Source organism: Phoca vitulina, unplaced genomic scaffold, assembly GCF_004348235.1.
Source record: "Phoca vitulina isolate PV1807 unplaced genomic scaffold, GSC_HSeal_1.0 scaffold20, whole genome shotgun sequence".
Classification (NCBI taxonomy): Eukaryota; Metazoa; Chordata; class Mammalia; order Carnivora; family Phocidae; genus Phoca; species Phoca vitulina.
Window position 1 is genome coordinate 18,883,472 of NW_022589723.1, and position 24,633 is coordinate 18,908,104.

Sequence of the window (24,633 nt, forward strand, 5' to 3'; positions counted from 1 at the left end):
TGAAGAAAGAGACAGAAGAAAAGTCCTGCCATAGCCCCAAATTCTTAGGTGCTACTCCGAGGTATGGAGTGTTCTTCAACAATACAACATCATAAAGAGATTGAACAACTACAGAGTTATTTTACTTTGGAATGAAGATTCAAACTTACTTTGGGACCTGACATGTCCTACTTGATTGCCTACACTGATTATAGTAAGGAAAAGAGTCTATGGTCTAATGACACAGTAGCAGAAGGGAAAGAACACTAAACCAAAACCTGGAAAGGTGGGGGCTTTGGCCCCGCTCTTCTGCTAACTCAGTGCACATCTCTCCCCATTCTGGGCCTTGGTTTCCTCTTCTGTGAAATGGGGGGAGGAAGTTGGACTAGGTAATCACTAAGATTCCTTTCAGCTCAAAAAACGATCAGACCTTAAACTGTACCTTTTCAATAAAGTTTATTTCTACATTATGAATTAATTAATAGATAGGAAATAGGGTGATAACAACAGTGCACAATCTGATTACAGCACCATCAGAAAAAAGTCATGAAGAAACAGATAGTACCAAGGAAGAAGCAGCTAAGATGGAAAAGGAATACGGAACCTTGAAAGATTCCACAAAAGACGATAACCCAAGAGGAAAGACAGATGAGCCAAAAGGTATGGAAGTAACAGCTCTAGTTTGGCAATGAAATTGGAGGAGCAAAAATTTTCACGACACACATGCTGATCAAAAATGCAAGCCACACCAAATCTGATAAGTCGGCACCATCTGTATAGAAAAGATTCAGCACATTGGTATCTTTACTTGAATAGCAATCATTTTTAATGGTCTTGTGTCTCCCAGAATGGCAAATTGGTCTTGTCTTCTGATGGTCTCTACTGTCCAATGGACTTTTGTGCTTGGAAAGGAATATTTATGACCATTTGTGCATTGTTTAATGTCTAATTTATAATTTATTAAATAATTTTTCTTTAAACACAGTTAACATTCCTCTAAGTAATAATATACTACTTATTCAACAAAGTCATCAAAATTTATGGATTTAACAGAGCAAATTTCCTTAATCATTTACAGTGATTGAAATGAGACAAGCACTCTTAAGGACCTGATTAAAAATCATAAATCCAATATATCAAATTTCCTTAAATAACCTGAATACCTTAAAAAGCACAAAAGCACACATTAAACTAGCCCAATAATTATAAAATTTATGTTTTTATCCTTATTCTTACATATTCCTGTGATCCAATTTCTGCTGTGCCTTAGTAAGTCTATGTGATATAAAATTTACTTTTTCCTAGGATTTTAGAGATTTTACTACGGTCTTAAAGAAAAAGACCCTTTGGGGGCCGAGGTAGTGGTGGTGGGGAGAAAGAAAAAAGAAAAAGGCCCATGAGGATGCAAGTTCTAAGTTCCTAACCCTTCGATTTCAGGTCAGGATGTGGGATCTGTTTGCACAGTCCAGGGGTTCAAAACCCTTTTATTATGACGTGTGCTAGTTACATCATGGAAAATGTATCTACCCCTCAGATAGATATTCTTCTTCTGAAACTCAGTGTCTTTACCCGAAGTTGTGAACAGATGGCTTAAACCTACGTTATTTTTCTGTCATTATGATATATTGACCTCTATGGTATAATTGGAACGTTACCTATGTCTTATCAGTGTCTCATTAGTAGGGTGATCTAGAGGTTTTATTCCATAGAAATTGGGGGAGCCGGTCAGTGCTCTCTCTCGGGGGCAGGGGAGGTGTGACCTTCAGCTCATCTATCTTCTGAAGAGACACCACTCGGCTCTCTTTTCATTACTTATTATGTATAATTATTAGTGGCAATGAACTGAGGGACTTCGTTTTTCCTTTCTGGATGATATGAGACCACAAAAGCTGATCATGTTTATGGTATAACTCTTAATTTTGAAGAGACTGCTTGGCCTGCTTACAGGTTCCTAGTCTCTCCTGCCCATACAGATAGAAACAAGTTCACATTCACACTTGATAATAGATCCTGCTTAACAGCGTCTGTATATTAAGTCGAAAAGAAGCAAAGTAGTTATGTATTTAATATCTTCTAAGTTTTTAACAGCAAAACAACTACCATTTCCCATTTATATCACAACTACCTTTGTTAAGACTTAATATCAACCTTTTCCATTTATGTAAGATGTTCACCTTGATGGTGATGATGACGATTATGATTTTATGCTTAAATTGGTATAGTTTGGGCAGCAGGAGCCCCCCCCCCCACCCTGTTCCTCCTTTATCCTTTTAGCACTGTGCCCAATAGTTTGTTTTTTGTTTTGTTTTTAAAGATTTTATTTATTTAACAGAGAGAAAGAGTACAAGCAGGGGGAGCAGCAGAGGGAGAGGGAGAAGCAGACTCCCCGCTAAGCAGGGAGACTGATGTGGGACTCAGTCCCAGGACTCTGGGATCGTGACCTGAGCCGAAGGCAGTCACTTAACCAAATGAGCCACCCAGGCGCCCCGTGCCCAGGAGTTTTTAAAGGATCTTTGCTCTCGGGCAACAACAGGATATTCTTGACTCACTGTATTTTCTCATCCCAAGACTTAAAATCAATTCCTCTTCGAAGAGTTCTAGTTCCTTTTTGTAGAGAATATAGAGACCTGAACCTGGGTTAAATGGATTCAAATGAGTAGTAATATGGGCCAAAAGTACTGCTTCTAGTTCAATTATTGGGACTTTTTTGAGACAGGAAAAATAATTTTTTCTTAATATATCAAGTTCATGTTGATTTCTCCTATCTTATGAAGCTTTATATTATTGTATTTTTTTCTCTAGCACAGATTTCATAGACCATCACAATTTTCTCCTACATCAACATAGCTGACATATCAACACTAATTATATGATGTAGTAGCCTGTGTTGAGTAAGGTTACGATGTTGCATCTGGGCTCAGGAGGAAAGAACTTGGAAATGATTAATTAATAATGTTTGTGGGCATAAGAAGGGGGAATTGGTAATATACATGTCATGTTTGCTGACTCTGTAGACCAGTCAGGCACACTGCCTTGATACTTCCCTAGGTCTAGATGAGTGGTAAACTCTTGAGAATGTTTTTTTTTTTTTTTTAAATTATAAAAATACATAGAACATAAAAATGATCAATTAACCATTTTTTAAGTGTACAGTTCAGTGGCATTAAGTCCATTCATATTATTGTGTTACCATTGCTACCATCCATTTCCAGAACTCCTTTCATCCTGCAAAACTGAAACCCTATACTCATTAAATAAAACTCTCCATTCCCCTCCCTCTTCAGCCCCTGGCAACCACCATTTGTCTCTGTTAATCTGCCTATTCTAGATACCTCATATAAGTGGAATCATATAATATGTGACTGGCTTACTTCACTTAATGTCCTCAAGGTTCATCCATCTTTTAGTGTGTGTCAGAATTCCCTTCCTTTTTCGGGCTGCATAAAATTCCATTGCAGTTATATACCACATTTTGTTTATCTACCCATTTGTCTATGGATGGTTAGGTTGCTTCCACCTTTTGGCTATTGTAAATAATGCTGCTATCAATATGGGCGTACAAATATCTCCTCAAGACCCTGCACTCAATTTGAGGAGGAATATCCCCAGAAGTGGAATTGCTAGATCATATGTTAATTCTGCTTTTAATTTCTTCGGGATCCACCGTACTGTTTTCCATAGTAGCGGCACCTTTTTACATTCCTCCCCAGAATGTGCAAGGGTTGCAATTTCTCCACATCCTCATCAGTACTAACGGACGTGAGGTGGAAGAGGAGTGGTAAACTTTTAAAAGATAGCTAACCAGGAAAAGAGTGGTCCTGTGGCCTGAGATAGAAAGCCAGGAATTGGGCAGCACAGAGCACTGCTGTTCACCCCCACAGAAAACCAGCATGCCTAGGTCATCTCCTCTGGGAGCAACCTATGTGTCATGATTGTATTTACTGGAAGACAGTAGGCCATCATCTAAGACCTTTGACTTGCAGAGGCAGCATACTCAGTGCTTAAGACAATACCTTCTATCACCACTATGCCAATATCCATGGGAATGGATGCTGACAGGTGTCTTTGCTTATTTTAGGAAAACATTGTGTAAAAAAGGAATATGAAAGAGTTGATTCTTGGTAGCCTGCTATTCCTATTTAGGATGTAAGTGTTTAGAGACAAATGATGAGGTTAGATTTCTTTTCTCATTAGGAATTCCATCAGATACTAATAGGGAGAGAGGAGAGTAAAACTCCATCCATTTAGTGTTGTTGTTTGTCATGGCTCTCCTGAAACATTAGTAAGAGGGTAGGGATTTGGGCTAAAATTAGTTCCCTCTCCATTATTTGGAGATTTAATCTACTCATGCTACCTGTGACTTCTATTACTTTGAGATAAGGAAAACTAATTTTAGTACAATTTAGAAAACACCAACCTCAGCTTAAGCCAAGGGCCAACATTTCTTGAAAAATATGTAATCCCCAAAAGGGCATATTATGTCATATACCTTTGTATTGACAATTGCTTTGCTTGCACTTTTTTCAGAGGCTGTTTTGTTTCTCTGTTATAAAGTCCACTGACACAACAAGTATTGTCTCTGGACAGAGAAATAAAAGCATCCATGTGGGTAAAAGCAGGGTTTGCTGGGTTTCCTGAGACATTTACTCAGCTATAAATAAACATTTATTCTGATGGCATGCCTGGCACCATGCTCAGGAAGCAGACCCATAGAAGTAATATAAGAACCAATGCTTACCTCTGAGGACTCAAGCAAGCTTCGAAACGATTTGAGAATGGTTCTTAACCCATATGTAGGCAGGTGTCACACAAGCTACATCCATGTGCCCATATCTCCCTGATTGATGAGTCACAAGTGTGTAGAACAGAGAGAAAGTTAGAGGACATTACAGGGCAGAGCAAAGAATGAGGTAATGGTCCAGCTAAAACCCCTTTAAAAGATAGTTATAAGCAGAACACATTGTCAGGAATATCTGTAAAGAGTCTGTTTTGGCCTGGTGATGTGGCATGATGGCCCCATTGAGCCACAGCAAATATTTATTAATCATGCCAAGCATATGCCGGATCCTGTGAGGAATAGGAATAATAACGGGAATAGGAATAATAATAATACCCTAAATTTATATCACCTTTCAACTTACAGAGCATGTTTCCATGGCTCTCTTTTTAGGTTTAATGTAAAATTTAAAAAATCCAATTTAATTACCAATGATGAAAAATAGCATATCCACCTTTGAATATAGTCAAGTTAGACTATTTAAACTCATATTCTACAGGGACTCACATTAAGAATAATCTTTTAAAATACTGATTTCTAATTGGTACAGTCATTTGAATGATTCGGTAATTATTCCTAAATTTAGGGAGATGCCAATGAAATCAAATTTATTCTAATTTCAACCGTATTTATAAAGTTACCTAATTTTTCAAGTAAATTGCTCTCTGGAGACTAAAGCACTTTAAAACTTTATTCCATGATCTCAGTGTGGCTCTATTTGCCAGTTCGATGTTTACTCATTCACTTCTGCTCTATGAGTCACTGAAAATCTTTTTTTTAAACCGTCCAAGGGATAAGATAAGCATTATCATACCCATAAACTCATTCCAAAGCTATCCTTTGTCAAGTTTATGGCCAGATAATGGAAATAGGTGAAAAAAGTGATTTCTAAGATACCTTTCACGGAAATAGTCTATCATTCCCATATCTTCTTTACAGAAACCAGAAAAGAGAAGGTAACCTGTTTAATTAATAAGTTGGCTAACTCATGTGGATGCTGTTATTTTTAAAGCAACATAAGAGGAGAAAATCTGTACCTTTATTCAAGCCCCAAGGCATCCTGCTAAGAATGTCCAAAAATAGTAAGTCCAGTTTTCTCTCCATGAGTCAGCAAGTATGCCAGGAGCTAAGGGCAGGCACAGGAGACCTCCCATCAACACAGGTTTTTCGAGGATAGCAAAGGACAAAGTCTTTCCATATGCGGAAACCATAAATCTTCTTCTTAGAATTCATCCCTGAATTATAAATAAATAAACCAAGGCTCAGAGAATGAAGTGACTCACCCAAGATCTCCTGGCCAGAGTGAGAGCCAGGCCTTGAACCCTTGTCCCTTGACTCCCATCCAGTACTCCTCTGAGTATTTCTTTTAGGCAGATAAAATGTCAGCATTGTACAGAAATTCTTGAACTGAATGGCTCTGAGGCCCATGTTGGCATTAGTGATACCATCATCACTGACTTTGTTTTATGCCGTTCAAAACTGTAATCATGTCATCTTCACAGAATTTTAAGGGTGTCAAACAATTTTTATAAACACTCTTAAGATCTAATATCTTTAGTATGTCCGTATTCAGTAGGTTAATTCTATTGATTTCTACAGGTTTGTTGTTGTTTCTATAGGGCTTGGGGGACAGATCAAGTTAGCATATGTCACAGTCAGGACAAATTCACGTATAAAAAGGGGTATTTCTTTTGCAGTGCTGAAAACCAGAACAGTCAGAAAAGCAGGGCTGCGTCTTGATTCTGGCCCTCTTCCTATCTGCTTCAGCATATGGTTTAAAGGTTGTGCCATATTACCTCAACCATGAGCTATTTTTTTCCAAAGAAAACTGAAATAAATTTTAAAAAAATAGTCCAGCTTTCCAAAGTGGACTCTCATGGGCTTTTACTGCACACTGTGTAAATAAAAGATTTGCTTTATAGCTCCCCAGAAGAGAAAATGTAAATAGGAACCAGCTGCTCCTCTCCAAGAGCAGAGGGACACCTGATTTTATTCACCTTGTCACCAGTGCTCCAGTAAATGTGCGGAGGTCTCAGTGCTGGTGGCAGTCGTTCCCAAACTTAGCCCCACATGGGAATCACCTCAGGACTATTTTTTTTTAAATGATGTTTGGCCCCTACCCTCAGATAGTCTCATTTAATTGGTATGAGGAGTAACCTTGACATCAGGATTTTTTAATTTGAAATAGAGGACTTGGCATCATCTTGTTAATTCCAGTATGCAGCCAAGTTTGAGAACCACTGCCTTGCTGGCTAGTTTGGTAACAACAACAACAACAGGCACTAAATTGTTCTAGTCTAAAAAGTGAACTTCACCCAAGCTACACTCAGTAGAAGCTCTGGATTCATTCTAGTTCAAGACCAGGCTCTCACCCTTACTCAGCTGTGTCCCCTTGGGCATGTCACTTAACCTCTCTGAGCGTTAGTTCCCTCATGAGTAAAATGGGAATGATAATGCTGATTTCATAGAGCTCTGTGAAGATTAAATGACATGGGTATAGTATGTCTAGCACATTTGTAGGTATTTTAAATTGTTTCTGCTATAACTATCATTTCAATTCAGAATTCATTAAACTTCAAGCCTTTCAAATTGACAATTCATTTTTTTTGTTAAAAAAAGAAATCTATACCATTTATACTTTTAAAAAATTATATTCTTCTGATTACAATTTGGCATCTAAGAAGCCTTTATCCATTCACTTATCTGACAGATATTTATTGATAGACTACTATGTGTCAGTCCTTATCAGCAAAAAAAACTATTTCTAAGGGAGGAAGACAATAAACTTACATAAATTATATGATTTGGTAGAAACTGGTAAGTGTTATGCATAAAAATAAAGCAGAAGAGAGGGATGAGGGTTATGGGGGTGGTCTATTTTAAATTAGAGAAACTATCGGGGCACCTGGGTGGCACAGTCAGTCGAGCGTCTGACTCTTGGTTTGGGCTCAGGTCATGATCTCAGGATTGTGGGATCGAGCCCCGCGCTGGGCTCCACACTCATCGCAGAGTCTGCTTTAGGATTCACTCTCTCTCCCATCTCCCTCTGCCCGCCCCCCCCCCCGCCCTCACTCTCTCTCTCTCTCTCAAATAAATAAATCTTTAAAAATAATAAATAAACTAGAGAAACTGTCCTAATCATATGTTGTTATGATCCACAAGATAGTAGTTTAGTTTTTTAATGGATTGCAGTATAGATTCCTTTAAGCTGCAGTACACTGCAGTAAACTCATTCTCTGTTATGGGTTGGGAATATCAATATAGTGAATAAAATTACTTTCAAGCATTTCATACTTTTTAATATTTAACATTTTTATAGGAAATTGGTTCCTGAGCAAAAAGCATCTAACAAGATGATGCCAAGTCCTCTATTTCAAATTGCCTTAGGTTGGGTTCCTTCTGAAGCAGATCCTAAGAGAGGGATTTGAGGTCAAGTTTAATGGAGTGATGACCCCAGGAAATACCACTGGGGGGAGGGGGATAGGTACATGAAACAGGGAGAGGAAAGAAGCCCGTATAAGGTGGGTTCACAAGATGGCTTCAGTTGTGGGTAACTGGGGCTCAGTCCCACTGAGGATCTCTGGGAGGCTGTGTGGAATGTTCCTGAAACAAAAGGAAACTGGGTATTTACCTACCAGTTCTGTCCATCATTACATGAGGGCCCCCTCTATTAGCATATCTGGAATAAGGGAGACATGAGGATGGGGAAGCAACAGTTTTTGCTACACTATGGCAAAAAGCCCATATTTATTCTTTACTCTCCTAATTCAGATTTTTTTCAAAAACAAGGACATGCTTTTTTTAAAGATTTTATTTATTTATTTTATTTTTAGAGGGAGACAGAGAACACGTGAGAGGGAGAGAGTGGGAGGGGGAAAGAATCTCAAGCAGACTCCCTGCCAAGCGCAGAGCCCAACAAGAGGCTCAATCTCGTGACCCTGACATCATGACCTGAGCTGAAACCAAGAGTCAGATGCTTAACCAACTGAACCACCCAGGCACCCCTCCTAATTCAGAATTTTTAACACAGTATTTACACAGAGACTAAGTTCAGGTTTTCTTTTTCTTAAATAAGCTTTCCACATTATGATATATTATAAATGAGATTGTGGGATGAATGCTTAACATGATTTAAAGAGCAAGACCATTTTCAAACATTCTTAAAAGTTTCCGAAGTCCTAATTACTTAATGTGCTGATGACAAATTCTCTATTTGTTAAAGCCCTATGAGGCCCACTAATTTGATTTAAACTCTTTAAAAATAAAGAGGCTGCATTCTTCAGAAATAGTCTACACTAAGATTTCTTTCTTTGTTCAAAATGCCTTTTCTGAATTTATCTGAAATAGAGAACACCGATTTTATGTCACCAAATCCAACTGACCTTCTCAACAAACAGGCAACCGACAATGAATATCACTATGTTCATTGTACTGTAATATGTTATAATGTCAGCCAGGAGGACTTGATCTTTCATATGCTCCAACATTCTTAAAAACAAAGCACTGGAACAAAGACTTTTTCTACACAGGTGATTGCAGTGAATTGGGGCTGAAAATTGTGGATCTCTTCTCTTGTCCACTCACCCCTTTTGCAGGGAGCTTCCCTGTGCTTCTTTGGGGTCCAGATATCATGGAGCCCTGGTGGTGAGGCAAGAGTTTGGGCTTAGAAGATCAGGAAGAAAGATGCTCAGGAGGTCACTTAGGTAAATGCAGTAGTGGAAGCTGGAGCATCAGCAGATCCTAGGGCAGTGTTATTGTTCATAGACTGTAGTCAGAAGCACCGGGGTTCAAGCCTGGCTCCACAACTTACTAGCCATATGATCTTCAGCATGTTACTTTGTCTCTCTATGCCTCGGTTTCTTCATCTGTAAAATGGGGATGAAATGGGAGCACCTGAAGAGGTTGTTGTGAATAGTAAAAGAGATAGTACATTTTGGAGCACAAAGCACAGCCCTTGGCACATCCTAAGCGCGCAGTACAGGTAACTCAACCAGTAAGTCTGGGCAGTACACTAGAGGACAGGGCTCAACAGGGGCTCAGAATGGGTGGTCACCATTGAGCTTCGGCAACCATTACTTCTTGCAGAGCCCCTGGACTTGGAAGGCTTCTTTTCTCAGGCCATCCAGAATTCTCCAGACCACCCGGTCCCTTGGTGCAGACACTCTGAGCACTAGGGGCTTCATCTGGTTTCAGGTGTGGTTGATTTCTTCGAGACAGAACAAGGCTACATCAGTGTCCATGTCTGAAGAAAGATCTTTTCTTTCGGATAGTATAGGCAGCAGAAATTTGGTAAGACCAGAGTCTAAATTCTACTTCAGTTATTTCCTATGTGGTCTCAGCCAAGTCACTTAGCCTCTCTGAGCCTTAGTTTTCTCATCTCTAAGCGGGTGCTAATACCCACTTGCAGACCACAATGTATATAAAGGGTATCACGGAGCAGGTGCTCCAGTGATGCCTAGTTTCCTCTCACCACATCTGAGGCCCATGGGAGAATGTTTACATCCGGGGGAGCTGTACTAGAATGAGTTCTAAGGTTCACATCTAAACCTTGAAATGAGGCTGGGGTCACTCTTCATCTGAGTTTTTGCACACTCCCTACCAGATTAGGCAGAAGACTTGCACAGCAGCCTACACAAAGCCACACATTTGGATGTACTTAACATCATTTATTTGGTGATGGAGTCTTTTCAGTATCTGCCACTCCGATTTAGCTCTTGACCTGAGAATACTCCTCAGTTTGGAAGAACCATTCCTAAACAGAAAGGATGCAGTCTAAGAATTGAAGGCACCCAGCTATCCAGTGAACTGGATCAAAACTCTTCTCTGCCAGGACAACAGACTGCGGTTGTGTGTGTGTGTGTGTGTAATGACTCCTTGACACTACCCTGGTCCTATCTCCTGGAATCTTATCTCTACCCATTCTCCTCAACACCCCCCACACACCATGCACACAAATATGCACACTACTTCATTAGGGACATCACCTCACAAGTGCTCGGCGAGTCCAGTGTTTATGGTTCTAAACAAGAGTGTGGTCTTTAAAAAGAAATGCAGTGATATTTTATGAGTGTTTGATATGGGTTCTCTTCCCTTTTCCAGGAAAAACAGAAGCCTATTTGGAAGCCATCAGAAAAAATATTGAATGGTTGAAGAAACACAACAAAAAAGGAAATAAAGAAGGTAAAGATTTAGTATGGTTGTAAATTGCCAATTTCACCCATTTGTCAGGGTTCTTGTTAAATGAAGTTTCTCACAATCAAACTTGTCCAAAAAGACTCCAGGATGAAGGAATGCCGATGCAGGAATAGAATCTCCATTTCTCTTATTTTTCAAAGCAGCCTCTCAAGCAAAGGCCTTTTCTTTGACATTTTCTTTGACATTTTATTATGAAAAATGTCAAACAAAAGTAGAGAGAATAGTATAATGGATCCCCATGTATCTGTCGACCACCTCCAATAATTATCAACATTTTTTCCTTTCCTTGGAGAATTTAAAAAAAAAATTTTAATTTTTACTTATTTTTTTGAGAGGGTGGGGAGACAAGGGAGGGGTAGAAAGAGAGGGAGAGAGAGAATCCTAAGCAGAATCCTAAGAAAATCTGAGCAACGTGGAGCCCAACACGGAGCTCGATCTCATGACTCTGAGATCATGATCTGAGCTGAAATCAAGAGCCAAACACTTAACTGACTGAGCCACCCAGGTGCCCCTCCTTGGAGTATTTTAAACAAAGGCATTTTTGACCACATATTAGGTGTACCCTGTAGTCACAAAAGCTGTCACTCACTTAAAACAAAACACAGAACAAGACTGTTCTGTTCTGAGTACCACAGATGTGAAAATGGAAGCTGCAGCCTCCCCCTGCCCTCCCTGGCCCCCCAAGGAGCTGCCAGCATCACTCAAGCTACAGTTGGCCCTGCTCAGGGCTATCACAGACAGGTGAAGTGTTGCAAAGGAGGGGAGCCCATCTCTTTACAGGGAGGGGTAGCACTGGGAGAAACGTCTGCAGGAAAGCCTTTGCTGGAAAGCTAAGTGATGAGAGAGGGGGGCAGGGGAACACTGCGTGCCAAGACATAAAGGGACAAAAGAGAGTCATGCGTTCTGGGAACTGGAGCCACTCGGTTTCCCAGGAACACTGGGTGTCTGCGGGGAGGTGGGTAGCAGCCAGATCAGGAAGGAGCTTGTGCACTCTGCAAAGGAGGTAAGATTTAGCCAGAAGAGCCTAAATTAGGGCTTAATTAGTTTAGGAACTGAGAAATCGATCTGGCAGCAGTGTGGTTACAGACGGGAGAAATAAGACCCCAGAGGATTGGACAGAGATGGGAGGCAAGGATCTGGAGCAGAAATGATGGAGCTTAAACCAAGGCAAGGCAGAGGAAATAAAGAAGGGAGAAGCTTGAGAGCAACGTGGAGACAGAGGAGTCCACTATGACTCCCAGGTGTCTGGCTGAGCAGTTGCCAAGTGATGCTTTTAAAATGAGATGAGCGGTGTTTTCAAACTTGAACGTGCATTCAGATCACCTGTGGAGCTCCTCAGGCTCTCGATGCCCAGGTCGCTTCTCAGGACCGCTAAATCAGACACTCAAGAGGAATGACACAGGCGTCAGTATTTTTAACCCCCCTCGCCCATGATTCCACTGTGTAGCCAAGTTTGAGAATCACTGAGAGCACAGTGGGAGAAAGAGGTATTTTTAGCCCCTCTTTAACCTGTGATCTTGTTAAATTGAGTGAGATGGAAACAATTACCAACTCTTTGCACATATTTTATTTTATTTGGTTCAAAATGATGTGAATTTCCAGGCTGTCAGTTCCATTCAAATTCACATGAACCATATTTCATCAAATCTGTCATTGATTGAAAAAGGCACCATTATTTCATACACCACTAAGGAAGAAAAATTATAACGTGCCATCAGTGACTGTGAAGACTTTAAAATAAAAAAAATGTTGATCTTAGAATCAGTGTAATATCGTAGGCGCCAGAATGCATTCTGAAACCAATGTTAATTTTATGGTCCAACAATTCGGAGTACTTATGTTCTTTCTTTTCCTGATTAACATGAATCAGACTCCTGGTCATAACCAACCACATCCTACAATTTAATTTTCCACTTCCAGAAAAGGGAGGTCCGTGTGATGTGATACTGAGGAGGAAGAAAAAACTTTATGTACCCTTAAAAATAAAGTCTGTACTTTTTAAAAGGTGAATCACAGCCCTTTTCTCTTTTGAGCGTAACAACCTTAAAACCTTCTTAAGGTTAGCAAGGTGGCTCCTGACTTGTGTGATCTAACAGGCAGCCAATGGCCTTTCTTCTGCACCATGCTCATTTTCCCAGGGCACACAGTGACAGCTATGTTTTAACGATACAGTTTTTCCATTTCAAAAGAAAGCAAAGTATTTTCCTGTGTGTGCATTCAAATCCCCCACACCTCTTCACATCTGCCTTTGGGCTGCCTTTCGTCCCACTAAAGACGTTGACCCTGCAACCAGTTCGGGAGAGCCAGTATTAATCCGAACCAGCGATCATCAAGAGGCGCCTCTTTGTGCCCTCCGAGTCAGTCAGGAATCTGCTGGTGAGGTGCGCGCAAAATGTCTGTTCGGCACGACTCTGTTTTGTCCTGACAGTAAGGGAAAATGAAAGGGAACAACAATAACAAAAACCCCAGGCGCTTACTGAATATTGGTTCTACACCTGTTAGTTGCTTCATGTTCCCCACTTCAAGGCCGTAGATGGCCAAAGCAGAGACTACAGACCGGCGTTCAGAACCTGACTCTGCCCTTACGCAAGCGAGTGACTTACCTCTGTCCTGTTTCTTCGTCTCTGAGATGGGGTTACTAATGCTTACCTCATGGAGTTCCGTGAGGAGCAAGTCAGATGACAGTTGTAAAGTGCCCAGAGCTGACAGTTGTCTCTTTAATCTTCATGGCCAAGCCCTAATGAGAACAAATGCCTTTCTTCGTGGAAGAGGAAACGGGTTTTCTCTAAGCCTCGGCTCACTTGATAGAATAAACACCTGGCACCTACAGCAATGTTCTTTATAGTTTTCCTTTCACAGGTGCTCTGAGCTTTTGTTCCCCACTCTCTCCCTTTTTTTGTCCTTTGCAAACTGACAGAAGGCAAGGCTCTGTTCCAGAGGCTGCTGTAGCCAAGGTGAACGGCACTGTCCTCAAGGAACTCAGCCTCAGGCAGCTCAAAATCTGGGGGGGGGGCGTTTCCCCAAGTACGCTGGGGTGTAGAAGACCCACATGTCCCACCCTGTGAGATGTGAGTCATAAATTTTGGTACCACCGTAGGATGCATTGTATATAGCCATTAAAAGCGGTGTTTCTGAAGAATATTGATGCTCACTGGGTAAAGTGAAAGGAGCTTGTTAATAAGGTTGTATATATACTGTGATCTCAATCCTGGGTTGAGAGACATATATTTGAAAAGCGAAAAAAGTAGAATAAAAAACCAACTGTGGTTATTTATGATTACTAGAATTCAGGTGATTTAAATTTTATTTCCATGTTTCTGTATTTTCCATTTTTTAAAACAATAAGCATCAAGGGAGGATGTGGGTTTTCTTTAAGCCTTCAGAAAAATGCCACAGGCAGCGTCCTTACTTGGTTATCTCTGTTTTTGATGGGTGGTTTGATGGTTTACACAGGTTTTTTGTTTAAGTAGGACAGAAGAGCCATAAAGAGGTTTCTCTAAAAAAAAAAAAAGCTCCATGCATATAATTTTTTTTGCTCCTTGCATATAATTCAGATACTATGAAAAATCATGGTAATTCTTAATTTGGAAAAAAATAGTGGGCTGTCACATCAACAGTGACTTAACCTGTATAACAATTGCAGAAAACCAAAACACCTGGTTCTGTTTGTAACTCTTACTATCCGTATGATCCTGAACAAGGTACTTAAGCTTTAGGATCTTGTTATCCTAATGTGATTCCCGGACCAGCAGAATCAACATCTCCTGGAAACTTATTTAACATGCTGAATCTGGAGCTCCACCTCAGACCTACTGAAAACAAACCTGCAAGAGCCCCTGGTGATTGGTATAAACATTAAGTTTGCAAAGCCCTGGTCTATGAGCCTGTTCCTTCCATGGTCAAATGAGGGTGGTACTCCCCACTTGAACACCTTGCAGGGGTGATGATGGACAGCAAATGAGATAATATCACACACATAAACATGATTTTAAATTCTAAAGACTGAACAAATGCCAAGATCTAATATGTTTTCCAATGTGAAAAACGGGGATGGAATGGTATTTGTGTTGTTGCATTAAAAGCTTCATAGTTAATGGTCGTCACTGTAATGGGATGTCTCTTTCCGGATTGTTGCTCATGATACGCTAATGATCTTTTCTAGATTATGACCTTTCAAAGATGAGGGACTTCATCAACCAACAAGCGGATGCTTATGTGGAGAAAGGCATCCTTGATAAAGAAGAAGCTGATGCCATCAAGCGTATCTACAGCAGTCTGTAAAAATGGCAGAAGATCCAGGAGTCTTTAGACTGTTTCAGTAAACATAGCTTAAAACACTTCTAATTCTGTCATTAAAGTTATTTGACCCAAGGATTATTAGAAAGTGATGAAATTGCAGTAGTTAACCTTTTAGAAGTGGTTAAACATAGCTTTCTTGCCATAAAAACTGTCTGAAAAGTAAAGTTGTATGTAAGCGGCGATTTTGCATATAGAATCCTTATTTCCTTTTAGATTTACATTTTATAATCAGAGATATGTTGCTTTGGAAAGCCTGTCATGGATAGAACTTAAAATTGAAGCTTCTTCCCGCTGTGTCACACCCACAGGCACCCGCCTGAAGAATTAGGGGGTTCTGTTTTCAAGGCATGCTGGGTACCAAAGCACCTCATAGAATATGTCTGTTACAAGATGTTGTTTTCACTACCAGTTCCCTTTGGGGAGTTAAAATAAATTAACATTTCCTCAAAGCCTCTCTAGCTTAAAGGATAACTCTCTGCTTTTTTGGCTGTTCCTGCTGGCTCTTTATCAGGCCCAGTGGTGCAAAAAGGAACCTGAAAGATAAGCATAGGATTTGCTGGATTCATCAACAATTTCTCCCGACATTTGACATTTCCAGACATTGAGTTTGTTTATTAGTAGGAATAACTGTGTGCTCTCCAAGGAGAAAAATGAGGTCATAAACACTACAGAAGCAAAGTAAAAATGTCTGCCAGACCTGAGTTATCTAAACTGAATTTAATCCAGGCCAAGGTATTCTCAACAGAGAGCAAGAGGGCCAAGCAGTAGTGCAGAAATAGAGAAAACAGTCATTCCCTTCTTTGTGGACCAAAGCTGGTAAACGAGCTTTCCTGGAAGAAAAGGTTAATGAACTTAGGGTCTCTGCAACTCCTCTTCCTCAGCTGCCGTCGCAAACACAGCCCTGGAAGCAACACACAGTGGCCCAAGGTCCTCCTGAAATGGTAATGGGCAATGCTCCCAAACCAAAGAATGCTTTGAAAATGCATTATTCAGCATAAAGTGATAACATATTTTTCTATCTATTTCAGCTGGAAATCTTAAAAATAATATAATGCTTTGTATATTAGCTCTCATGACTTCAAACGGCCTTCTGATACTTGTCTTGAATGCTCCTACTTGGTATCTACTTTTTGGCGAGGGCTGGGGAATGTATAGGGACAACGTTAAGAGGTTATTTTTCACAGGGAGGAAACCACTGCTGCTCCTCCCCATCCTCTCTAGAGTTGTAAAAATAAACAAAACGCAAAGCCTGACACCCACACAAACTAAACTCAGTATGTTCTAGAAAAGCCAGTACTCCCTGGTGAGCAGTAAGAGGGAACTAAAAACACCTATGCCCAGATTATCCTTGCCAAACACAGTGAGTCAGATCATTTTAACGTCATCTTTGATAACACGACCTACTCCTTCACCCAAGTCCTACAGTCCAAACAGGCTGCTTGTACATCAGGGAAAAAAAAAGTCTCGCTGCAATTAAAGCATTTTATCTATTCACCTTTCTATAATCTATCTAGATACCTATGCAGTCTATTTTTAAGTAAGACATTTATTTAGGGAGTTTATTGTAGTTTTCTGACACACAGATATCCATTAGCTCCCAGCAGTAGCCAAGAAAAAAGAAAAGGGAGATCATCGGCCCTGTTTTAGAAATGAGTAAACTGGTTCACAAGAAGAAGGGCACAGAGTGTGCTCAAACTCAGATGGCCAACAAGTGGTTAAAAGTGGGCCTCGGACCCGGTTTCTTGTGGCTCAGTCCACTCCTCCGAGGCAGTACTAAAGTACTCTGGTCCAAAACAGTTCAACTGTGGCCACAACAAATCCAGAGTTTTTAATAACGTGAAGGACAGAGATGTCTTGGCCAGAAAGTGCTAAGAGTAGACCTTAGGCAACAAAGAAATACTCAGAAGAATATTTTTAAGATTGTGGTCTGAATTTTACATTTCTGCTTATATTACATCTTTTGGATAGCATTTTTGGATTTATGTCTTTTGGATTACTCTCAAATTTCAGATGATGTTAAACAGCATGATAACTTTACATTCTTTGAAAGTTCCTGTGCCTCCAAGAGAGGCCTAGACCTTGTCTTATATACACAACGGTTTCCCTTCCTTTTTTGTTTTCTTTTTGTTTTCTCCTCTTCCAACTAACTCCCCAGAGTCAGGTAGCAGCAAAGTATGATCAAGAGATCACCCTATATCAGAGACGGTAACAGCATGAGAAAAAAACCAACACATCAGGGAGTATGTATGTTATGAATAAACAAGAAATTCAAGACAAGGGCAGATGACTAGTGTTTCCCATGCATGCACCTGTTGGTCACTCTCAAGGGCTGGAGATGTGCAGTTCTGATTCTATAAGCTCTGCTGCATTGATGTCTAAGGGCACCTGTTTCCTGCTTAATGGAAGACCTGAAGGAGGGAGATGGGGAAGAGAAAATGAAGGGAGAGTCCTGTTTGCCCCACGGAAAGCAGATTCCTTGGGGGTGTAGGGGAGGGATAAATATGGGGAATTTTTGTGGAAGCTTAAAGATTTCTTTAACCTGGTACTTGAATAAAAACTGAGACCAAAAAAAGTTTAACTGTAAATAATATTTTGCTTAAGATTTATGTCTGTAACCTGTACATATGAAAAGAGACAAATTATGTAAATAAAAACTTAACCCTCAATTCAAATGAGCACAGTGCCTACGAAGCCCTCTTTATAAAGTGACTTAATGAAATCTAAACTAGAATTCACCAATGTGTCATAATTTCTCCTTCTGATCATATTCTATGTTCATACCATATCTCAAACATATCAGGTCAAATATTATGAAAATGCAAAGGTTACTAATACCCATAATGATTTGCTTTTAGATTATTGAAACTTTTTCAAAATTCCAATTATAATAATAAAAGCAATTAAAATGGAGGAGAAGCTGTCACCATTTAAAAAGTAATTTAAAAATCAACTTTATTTTTCCATTTGTTGAAAAAATTGAAGACTCAAATATGAAAACATAGTTTATTTTCTCATTCAGGCTTTTGTAGTTTATTTTTACAAAATAGCAGACAAAATTTGGTTCTTTATATTAATACAGAATATGTAATACATATCGAAATATATATATATAGCACTTAAGTTATAAACACATAGCAAAATCAGTATCACTTAAACAGCAACCATGTATTTCACATAATTATGATTTCTCAGAAGATCAACATCGTTTTCAGCTTGAATATGTATATAGTCTTTGATGCTTTATGTTAACTAGTATTTACAAAACTAGTCTAAAAACTACCATCACCTACAAAAGTGATGAGCTTTAGGATATAATTTTGCTCTCATGCCATAATAAAGACTTAAAATTATAGAAAGCCAGAGGGAAATAATCACTTCAGTGCAATTGCAGTAGGTAGAACTACTAAATTGTGATTTAACGATGTATGCTTTTGAATCTTCAGTTGGTGGTTTCTTTATGATTCAACCATCTCTTAATCCAGGTTAGATTATCACCCCTGATCATCTAACTGTGATAGAGGGAAGTTGCATAGGGGCTTTCTTCATCTCTGAAAAAAAGAAATTCAGCATAAATCAGTGTTTAAAAACACTATTCAGAAAACTAATATGTATACTTATTATATACCTTAATATCCACTTGCCAAAGAAGGGCAGGAGTATATCAATTTATAATATTTTGCATGTCCTGGAAGTTGTATGAAATGCAAATACTCATTAGGGTGTACCTTATTATCTGCATTTTATTGGCAACTCAATTATTGGAATAAAGAAGGGTACTTGTAAAAAAAGAATATATATATTCTTATATATTTACATTTTTCTATTACATTTAAATAAAACATATTGAATTATAAAATGATTATATTCATATTTGTTTTTATTTTTTATATTCTACCTTTTCCTCGAAAGGACTTGATGTGCCTACAACAAAAAGCATAAATATAATAAGATGAATTAGATAGAAATAAAAAATCAGGACTAAGGAAAGGAGAACAGTATGAATACATTAACCATAAAAAATACTGTAGTAGTTGAACTGAACATCAGTTTTAGTTGCTAGCTTCCCAGTAGCCAGGGCAAAAAAGGAAACCAATAGCTTGTGCCATTCTTGGATTCATAAAGGAAAAAGAAAATCAATTCTGTAGGAGAGAAAAAGATTTGCCCTAGTACCAAATTAAAGAGCAGAGAAAAAAGCTCACATGAAAAACACCCAGTAACAAATAACGGACACTGTCTTTGACAAATTGCATTAGGATCACAAGGATTCCCCAGGGTAGTCCTTCCTCTGACGGGATAAACGAGACGTTTCTGCCTGGCTGCTATCCAGAATTGCTCGCTGGACAGTTACACTACTAAACCCAAGAAACTTTTTATAATAAATAACAGAGACAACAGGTAAAGCCCTATGCAGAATGCAGGAGCTCTTTTTACACTTCATATATTGAAAAGGACTTTCTAGAATTAAAATATAGTTTTTAAAGGAAAAGGAAAAAGTAGGAAAGAGAAGAGCAAAGGAGAAAACAAAACACAACAAAACCTTAGCCAAGCAAGGACATCATAAGAGTAATTTATTCAGCCTCTGACATTATACCAGCATATTTTTACCTGCTCTCTTCTTTTAGTTTCTTGGCTGCCTGCGTTGACAACTTAATCTGCAAGTCTAGTCTCTGCAGGAAATCTCTAGCTGACACTTCTTCAGGCTGTATGGGCTGAACATTGGATTCTTGAGGACTGGGAGGAGAAAGGTCTTCCCCAGCTGCTACCGGCTCTTCTTCCTGAGAAAAACTGCTACCAACAGTTTCATTTTCTGGAGAATCTATTGAGTTAAGTCCATTAAACAACAGAGCCTTCTCTGATATAACTGGGATGTTCAAAGTTTTCTTCAGAAATATACAGTCACTGGTAAACAGTTTATTTGCCCTTTTAATCTGCTCCATCTAAAATATAAAAAAGGAAATACAGAATTATATATAAATAAATCCATTAGTGGGGTTTATTACACAACCAGAACTAAAAATATCCAGGCCCAGAATATGTGCAATGCTTTCTCTGGATTCGAGATTCTTAATTTGGGTTTAGTCACTTCCCCAGGTACTCCTGGTTATTTCAAGAGTTGTCAGGAAATTGTTTCCCAACTTTAAAAAAGGAAAAACGAATTTTCCCCCACTATAATATTTCCCCTACAAGGCAGCTTTTACCAAGAAGCCTTAAATCCCTGAAGTTTTAGCTTATCTAATAAATTCTATTCTTGTTTTAACATTTCTATTATTTGATTTAAAAAAAAACTAGTACTGTTATTTTACTTACGGGGTGCTTCCCTTGTCTCTGGAATTGTATTTGGTAAATATAATGGATACAGGAGCTGGTACAGGGATAAATACAACGAGCATTTGCAAAAATGGTGTAGACTGGGGCTGCAGGCATTAAGAAAGACCTCACAGAGAAGGTGGGGTTCTGATTTTGATTCTTTTAATTTTAGATGGGCCTCGAAGAAGGGGTAGAAGCAGTACAGGTAAGGAAAGGAGGTGTGAAGCACATTACATACATTATCTCATATTTCCTACCCTATGGAGCAGGCATTTGAAGATCCACTTCACAAATAAAAGAAACAAAACTCAGAGAGACTGTGGACCATGGAACCATCATACACTGGCAGATGAAGCAGCTAGAATTTAATACAGTTTCTATACCCTCAATCTCTTTCCCAGCCTGTGGATGCCTCCCGCAGAGCGCAGAGATGGGGATGGGAGGTGGGGGTGGAAAGGGAGAATGGAAAGGGAGAATGGAATCTACACACGGGGTCTCATTTAACCTCCACAACAGTTCTGCCATCCAGATACTGTCACCCCCTTTTTGCAAATGAAGAAATGGAGACTCCAGAGAGGTAAGTGGCATGCCTAAGTCCCCAACGCTGTGAGCGCGGACAGGACTCAACGTGCGCTGGCTCCCGGCGTGCCGGAGAACCGCGTGCGCGTGCGTCCCCCAGCCGCGCTCCTGGTGTCTGCCCACCTGTCCGCCCGCGAGCCCGGGCACTGCCCCGCGCTGGGCTCCGCACGTGCCCCGCGCCATCTCAGTCTCTGCACAGCTCCTTCTGCTGAGGCAGGGGACCGAGACGGTTTGGTAAGAGAGCTGAGCGCGCAGGCTTGGGAATCTGACAGGCCTGGTTTCAAATCCCAGCTCCGCCAACACCAACCGTCTCCACGTGAGCTGGTTCCTCCTTTCCCTCAGCCTGTAGCCTCGTGTGTAAAATAGGTGTCACCCACCCTTCACAGGGTTGTCTCACATCCTTGCATAGAGGAGACAGAGGTAGGTAGGTAAGTAGGCAGACAGACACAGATAGGAAATCTATGAGAGAAAGAATATTTAGCAGAGCACCTGGCAGCTGATGATACTACTATTTTCCAATGAAGAAATTAACGCACACACAGATGACTGATTTGACCAAGTGCCTACGGCTCTTTAAATGTGTGAGCTGGAGGGGCGCCTGGGTAACTCAGTCGGTTAAGCGTCTGCCTTCGGCTCAGGTCAGGATCTCAAGGGTCCTGGGATCGAGCCCCGCGTTGGGCTCCCTGCTCAGCGTTGGGTTCAGCGGGGAGTCTGCTTCTCCCTGTCCCTCTGCCCCTCTCCCCTCATGCTCGTGCGCACTCTCTCTAATAAGAATCTAAAACAATTAAAATAAATGTGTGATCTGGGATTTCTGTCTGACTCTGAAGTCCATACAACACCAGGATAAAAGTGCATGACTAATGGGACCAAATTATGGGATCCTTTAATGCCAAATTGTGAGTGAAACAATTAGATTTCTACATCAAAGAGCCTGAAAAACAGTAGTCGATTAATAAATGAACCCTGTATCTCCTGATTTCTTACTATAAGCTGAATCTATACAAATGGTACACTTAAAGCTTTCTTTTTTTTTCTTTTAAAGATACTACATTAAGTATCTTTTGTGTAGAGTGGGGTGGTCTTTTGTGTTCTAGTTTCTGATTAAAAGAGAGAAGGTAAGGGTGAGGAAGAGAGGCATGAATAGGCAGGTGCATTTAGGAGACAAAACTAAAAATCTGAAAATCCTAAGTATCTCTGGTCTGGTTCAGGCTTCGATTTAAGAGATTTAAATAACCATAGCAGGTTATTTAATTTAATTAAATAAAGAGATTTAAATAACCATAGCAGGTTCAGGTACACTCTACTCTGCCTTTAATACCCCCTCCCTTTTTTTTAACAGCTAGCATCTACCTCCTCCATCTTAGTATGTGGGCTTCCAATGGCACTGAGCAACCCCCCCACACACACACTCCAGGGTGAGCATATGACTCATTCTTGCCCTTTGGAGTGTCACAGTGTCCTGGCTTTCATGATAGGTCACAGTCCCATCTTGGAACAATTCAAAGATGCAGGGAGACTTTTGCTGGGTCTGGGAGGAGAAAGATTCTATATTTTTTCTGCTGGAAAGAGCAGCTGTCCCCCCACCTCATGGAACCTGAGGCTATCTGGGAGGAGAGCAATCAGTTCTCTGAATCAAAGCCTGAAGCTAGAATACCCTAGGGCCTTTCAGTTCCATGACCCAATAAACTCCATTTTTTGTTTGTTTCTGTTTTTTGCTTAAGCCAATCTGAGTTAGGTCTTCTGTCACTTGTAAATCAAAGAACCTTCATTGATATAGTGCTCTTCAAAATGCTTATTGGCAGGGGTCTATTATTTTCTGAGAATAATGATGGAGGACAGAAACTGACAGGAATACCAGATCTGAGTGCCGAGGCAGGGCTGAGAATATCAAGCATAAACTGTGAATTCCTTCAGGACAAGCACTTTTATTTTTCTATCTTCCCTGGGGCTAACAAAGACCTTTACACATGAAGTGCTTAGGATAGAAGGATGGATAGATGGATGGATGGATGAATTCATTAAAACAGGTCAGAGGAATAGGCATAAAGATGAACCCAGGGGCGCCTGAGTGGCTCAGCCGGTTAAGCATCTGCCTTTGGCTCAGGTCATGATCCCAGGGTCCTGGGATTGAGCACCACATCAGGCTCCCTGCTCGGCGGGGAGTCTGATCTCCCTCTGCCTCTCCCCCTGGCTTGTGCTCGCGCTCTCTCTCTCTCTCTCACTCTCTCTCTCTAATAAATAAATAAAAACTTAAAAAAAAAAAAAAAAAGATTAACCCAGGGAAGTAACCAGAAAGGGACAATAAATCATCTGCTGTGCTAGTGACTCTTTCAATACACCCCCACCACCCAATCCATCCCCAACTCTTCTTGAGCCTGTTCTGAACCCCAGGAGACTGACCTCTTAAGAACTGCATTACCTAAGCCCCCTTGTCCTTGGACTGCCAGTGGGTGTTCCAAAGGAAGTCATGAGCAGAAAGATACAGCACCATGTCTCCAGTGGCTGCACTCCTCTATGGCAGAGTTCCTGCCAGGTAACCGCTCCCTCATCCACGGCTCCAGCCTTCCTCGTGTGGGGTACGCCACTTCTTCCCCTTGCCCTTCAAGCCTTGGGGTAATGTCTCCCTGCTGTTGCTAGTCTCAGGTGCTTCACCATCCCTTGGTGGTTCCCTCAGCCCTGCTCATACTTCTGTAAATGTTTTTTCACTAAATTCTCTTTGGCCACACACCCCCACGCCCACTATCTGTTTCCTGTCAGAACCTTGACCCATACATCTATCATTCAAAACAAGACAGCCCATCACAGCTAGGCGAAGGGCCAATGACGGGGACCACAAGACAAGGTAACTGAGTCAACAGCTGGGTATAGTCAAGGAGCACAGGGAATGAGGGCAGGGTTCCCTTAGTTCTTGTATATCATCCCATTGATTCACCCATAGAATTGCCTCTTTAGCCTATGAGCTTCCTGAAGTCAGAGACTATGCTGTCTCCATCTCAGTATCATCAGCAAGCATTTAAGGTGTACATTCACCCTATAGTCTAGACGGGATACAGCATCAGGGACACCGGGGATACCCAGACAGTTAGCATCAAGGTGGGGACCAATCTAAGGATGGCAGATTTGAGTCTGAAGATGAAATGAGCCTAATACAAGGTAGTAGTTAGAAACAGGGGCTCTGGGGCCATACTTTCTGGGTTCAAATCCTGGCTTTGTAAAGTATTTAGGATAATGCATAGCCCCCAGGAAGCCCTCAAAAAAGATAATGATAATAGTTGCTATCTTATTATTACTGGTTAAAAGTGAGAAAGTAACAAGTAAAGGCAGATTCTAACATGTATTTATTCAGCAAATGAGAAGGAAGCAGGAATTTCTCACAATAAAAAATATTTCTCCTACAAAGTAAGAATATATAAAAAAAAATTTCATGAAACCAACCCCAGATAATTAACATTATATGTTGTCACTGCCCTGAGGTGTGCAAGCTCTATGTTTTCTTT

At 40.3% G+C, this 24,633-nt stretch overlaps 2 protein-coding genes across 8 annotated transcripts in view; one reads left to right on the forward strand and one right to left on the reverse strand.

Moving 5' to 3' along the window:
- The window catches only part of SCG3 (secretogranin III), a 32,430-nt gene extending 16,730 nt beyond the window's left edge, over window positions 1–15,700 (forward strand). For both annotated transcript variants that reach the window (XM_032417185.1, XM_032417186.1), the window contains exons 10-12: window positions 508–639; window positions 10,856–10,936; window positions 15,114–15,700. In XM_032417185.1, coding sequence (XP_032273076.1) covers window positions 508–639; window positions 10,856–10,936; window positions 15,114–15,232 — 332 coding nt within the window. In that variant the 3' untranslated portion in view covers window positions 15,233–15,700. The remainder of the gene's footprint in view (window positions 1–507; window positions 640–10,855; window positions 10,937–15,113) is intronic.
- A 2,544-nt stretch (window positions 15,701–18,244) lies between these two features.
- LYSMD2 (LysM domain containing 2) overlaps window positions 18,245–24,633 on the reverse strand; it is a 34,183-nt gene continuing 27,794 nt past the window's right edge. For all 6 annotated transcript variants that reach the window (XM_032417632.1, XM_032417631.1, XM_032417634.1 and 3 more), the window contains 2 exons: window positions 19,856–20,187; window positions 18,245–18,798 (listed from right to left, as the gene is read on the reverse strand). In XM_032417632.1, the coding sequence (XP_032273523.1) occupies window positions 18,756–18,798; window positions 19,856–20,187 (375 nt within the window). In that variant the 3' untranslated portion in view covers window positions 18,245–18,755. The remainder of the gene's footprint in view (window positions 18,799–19,855; window positions 20,188–24,633) is intronic.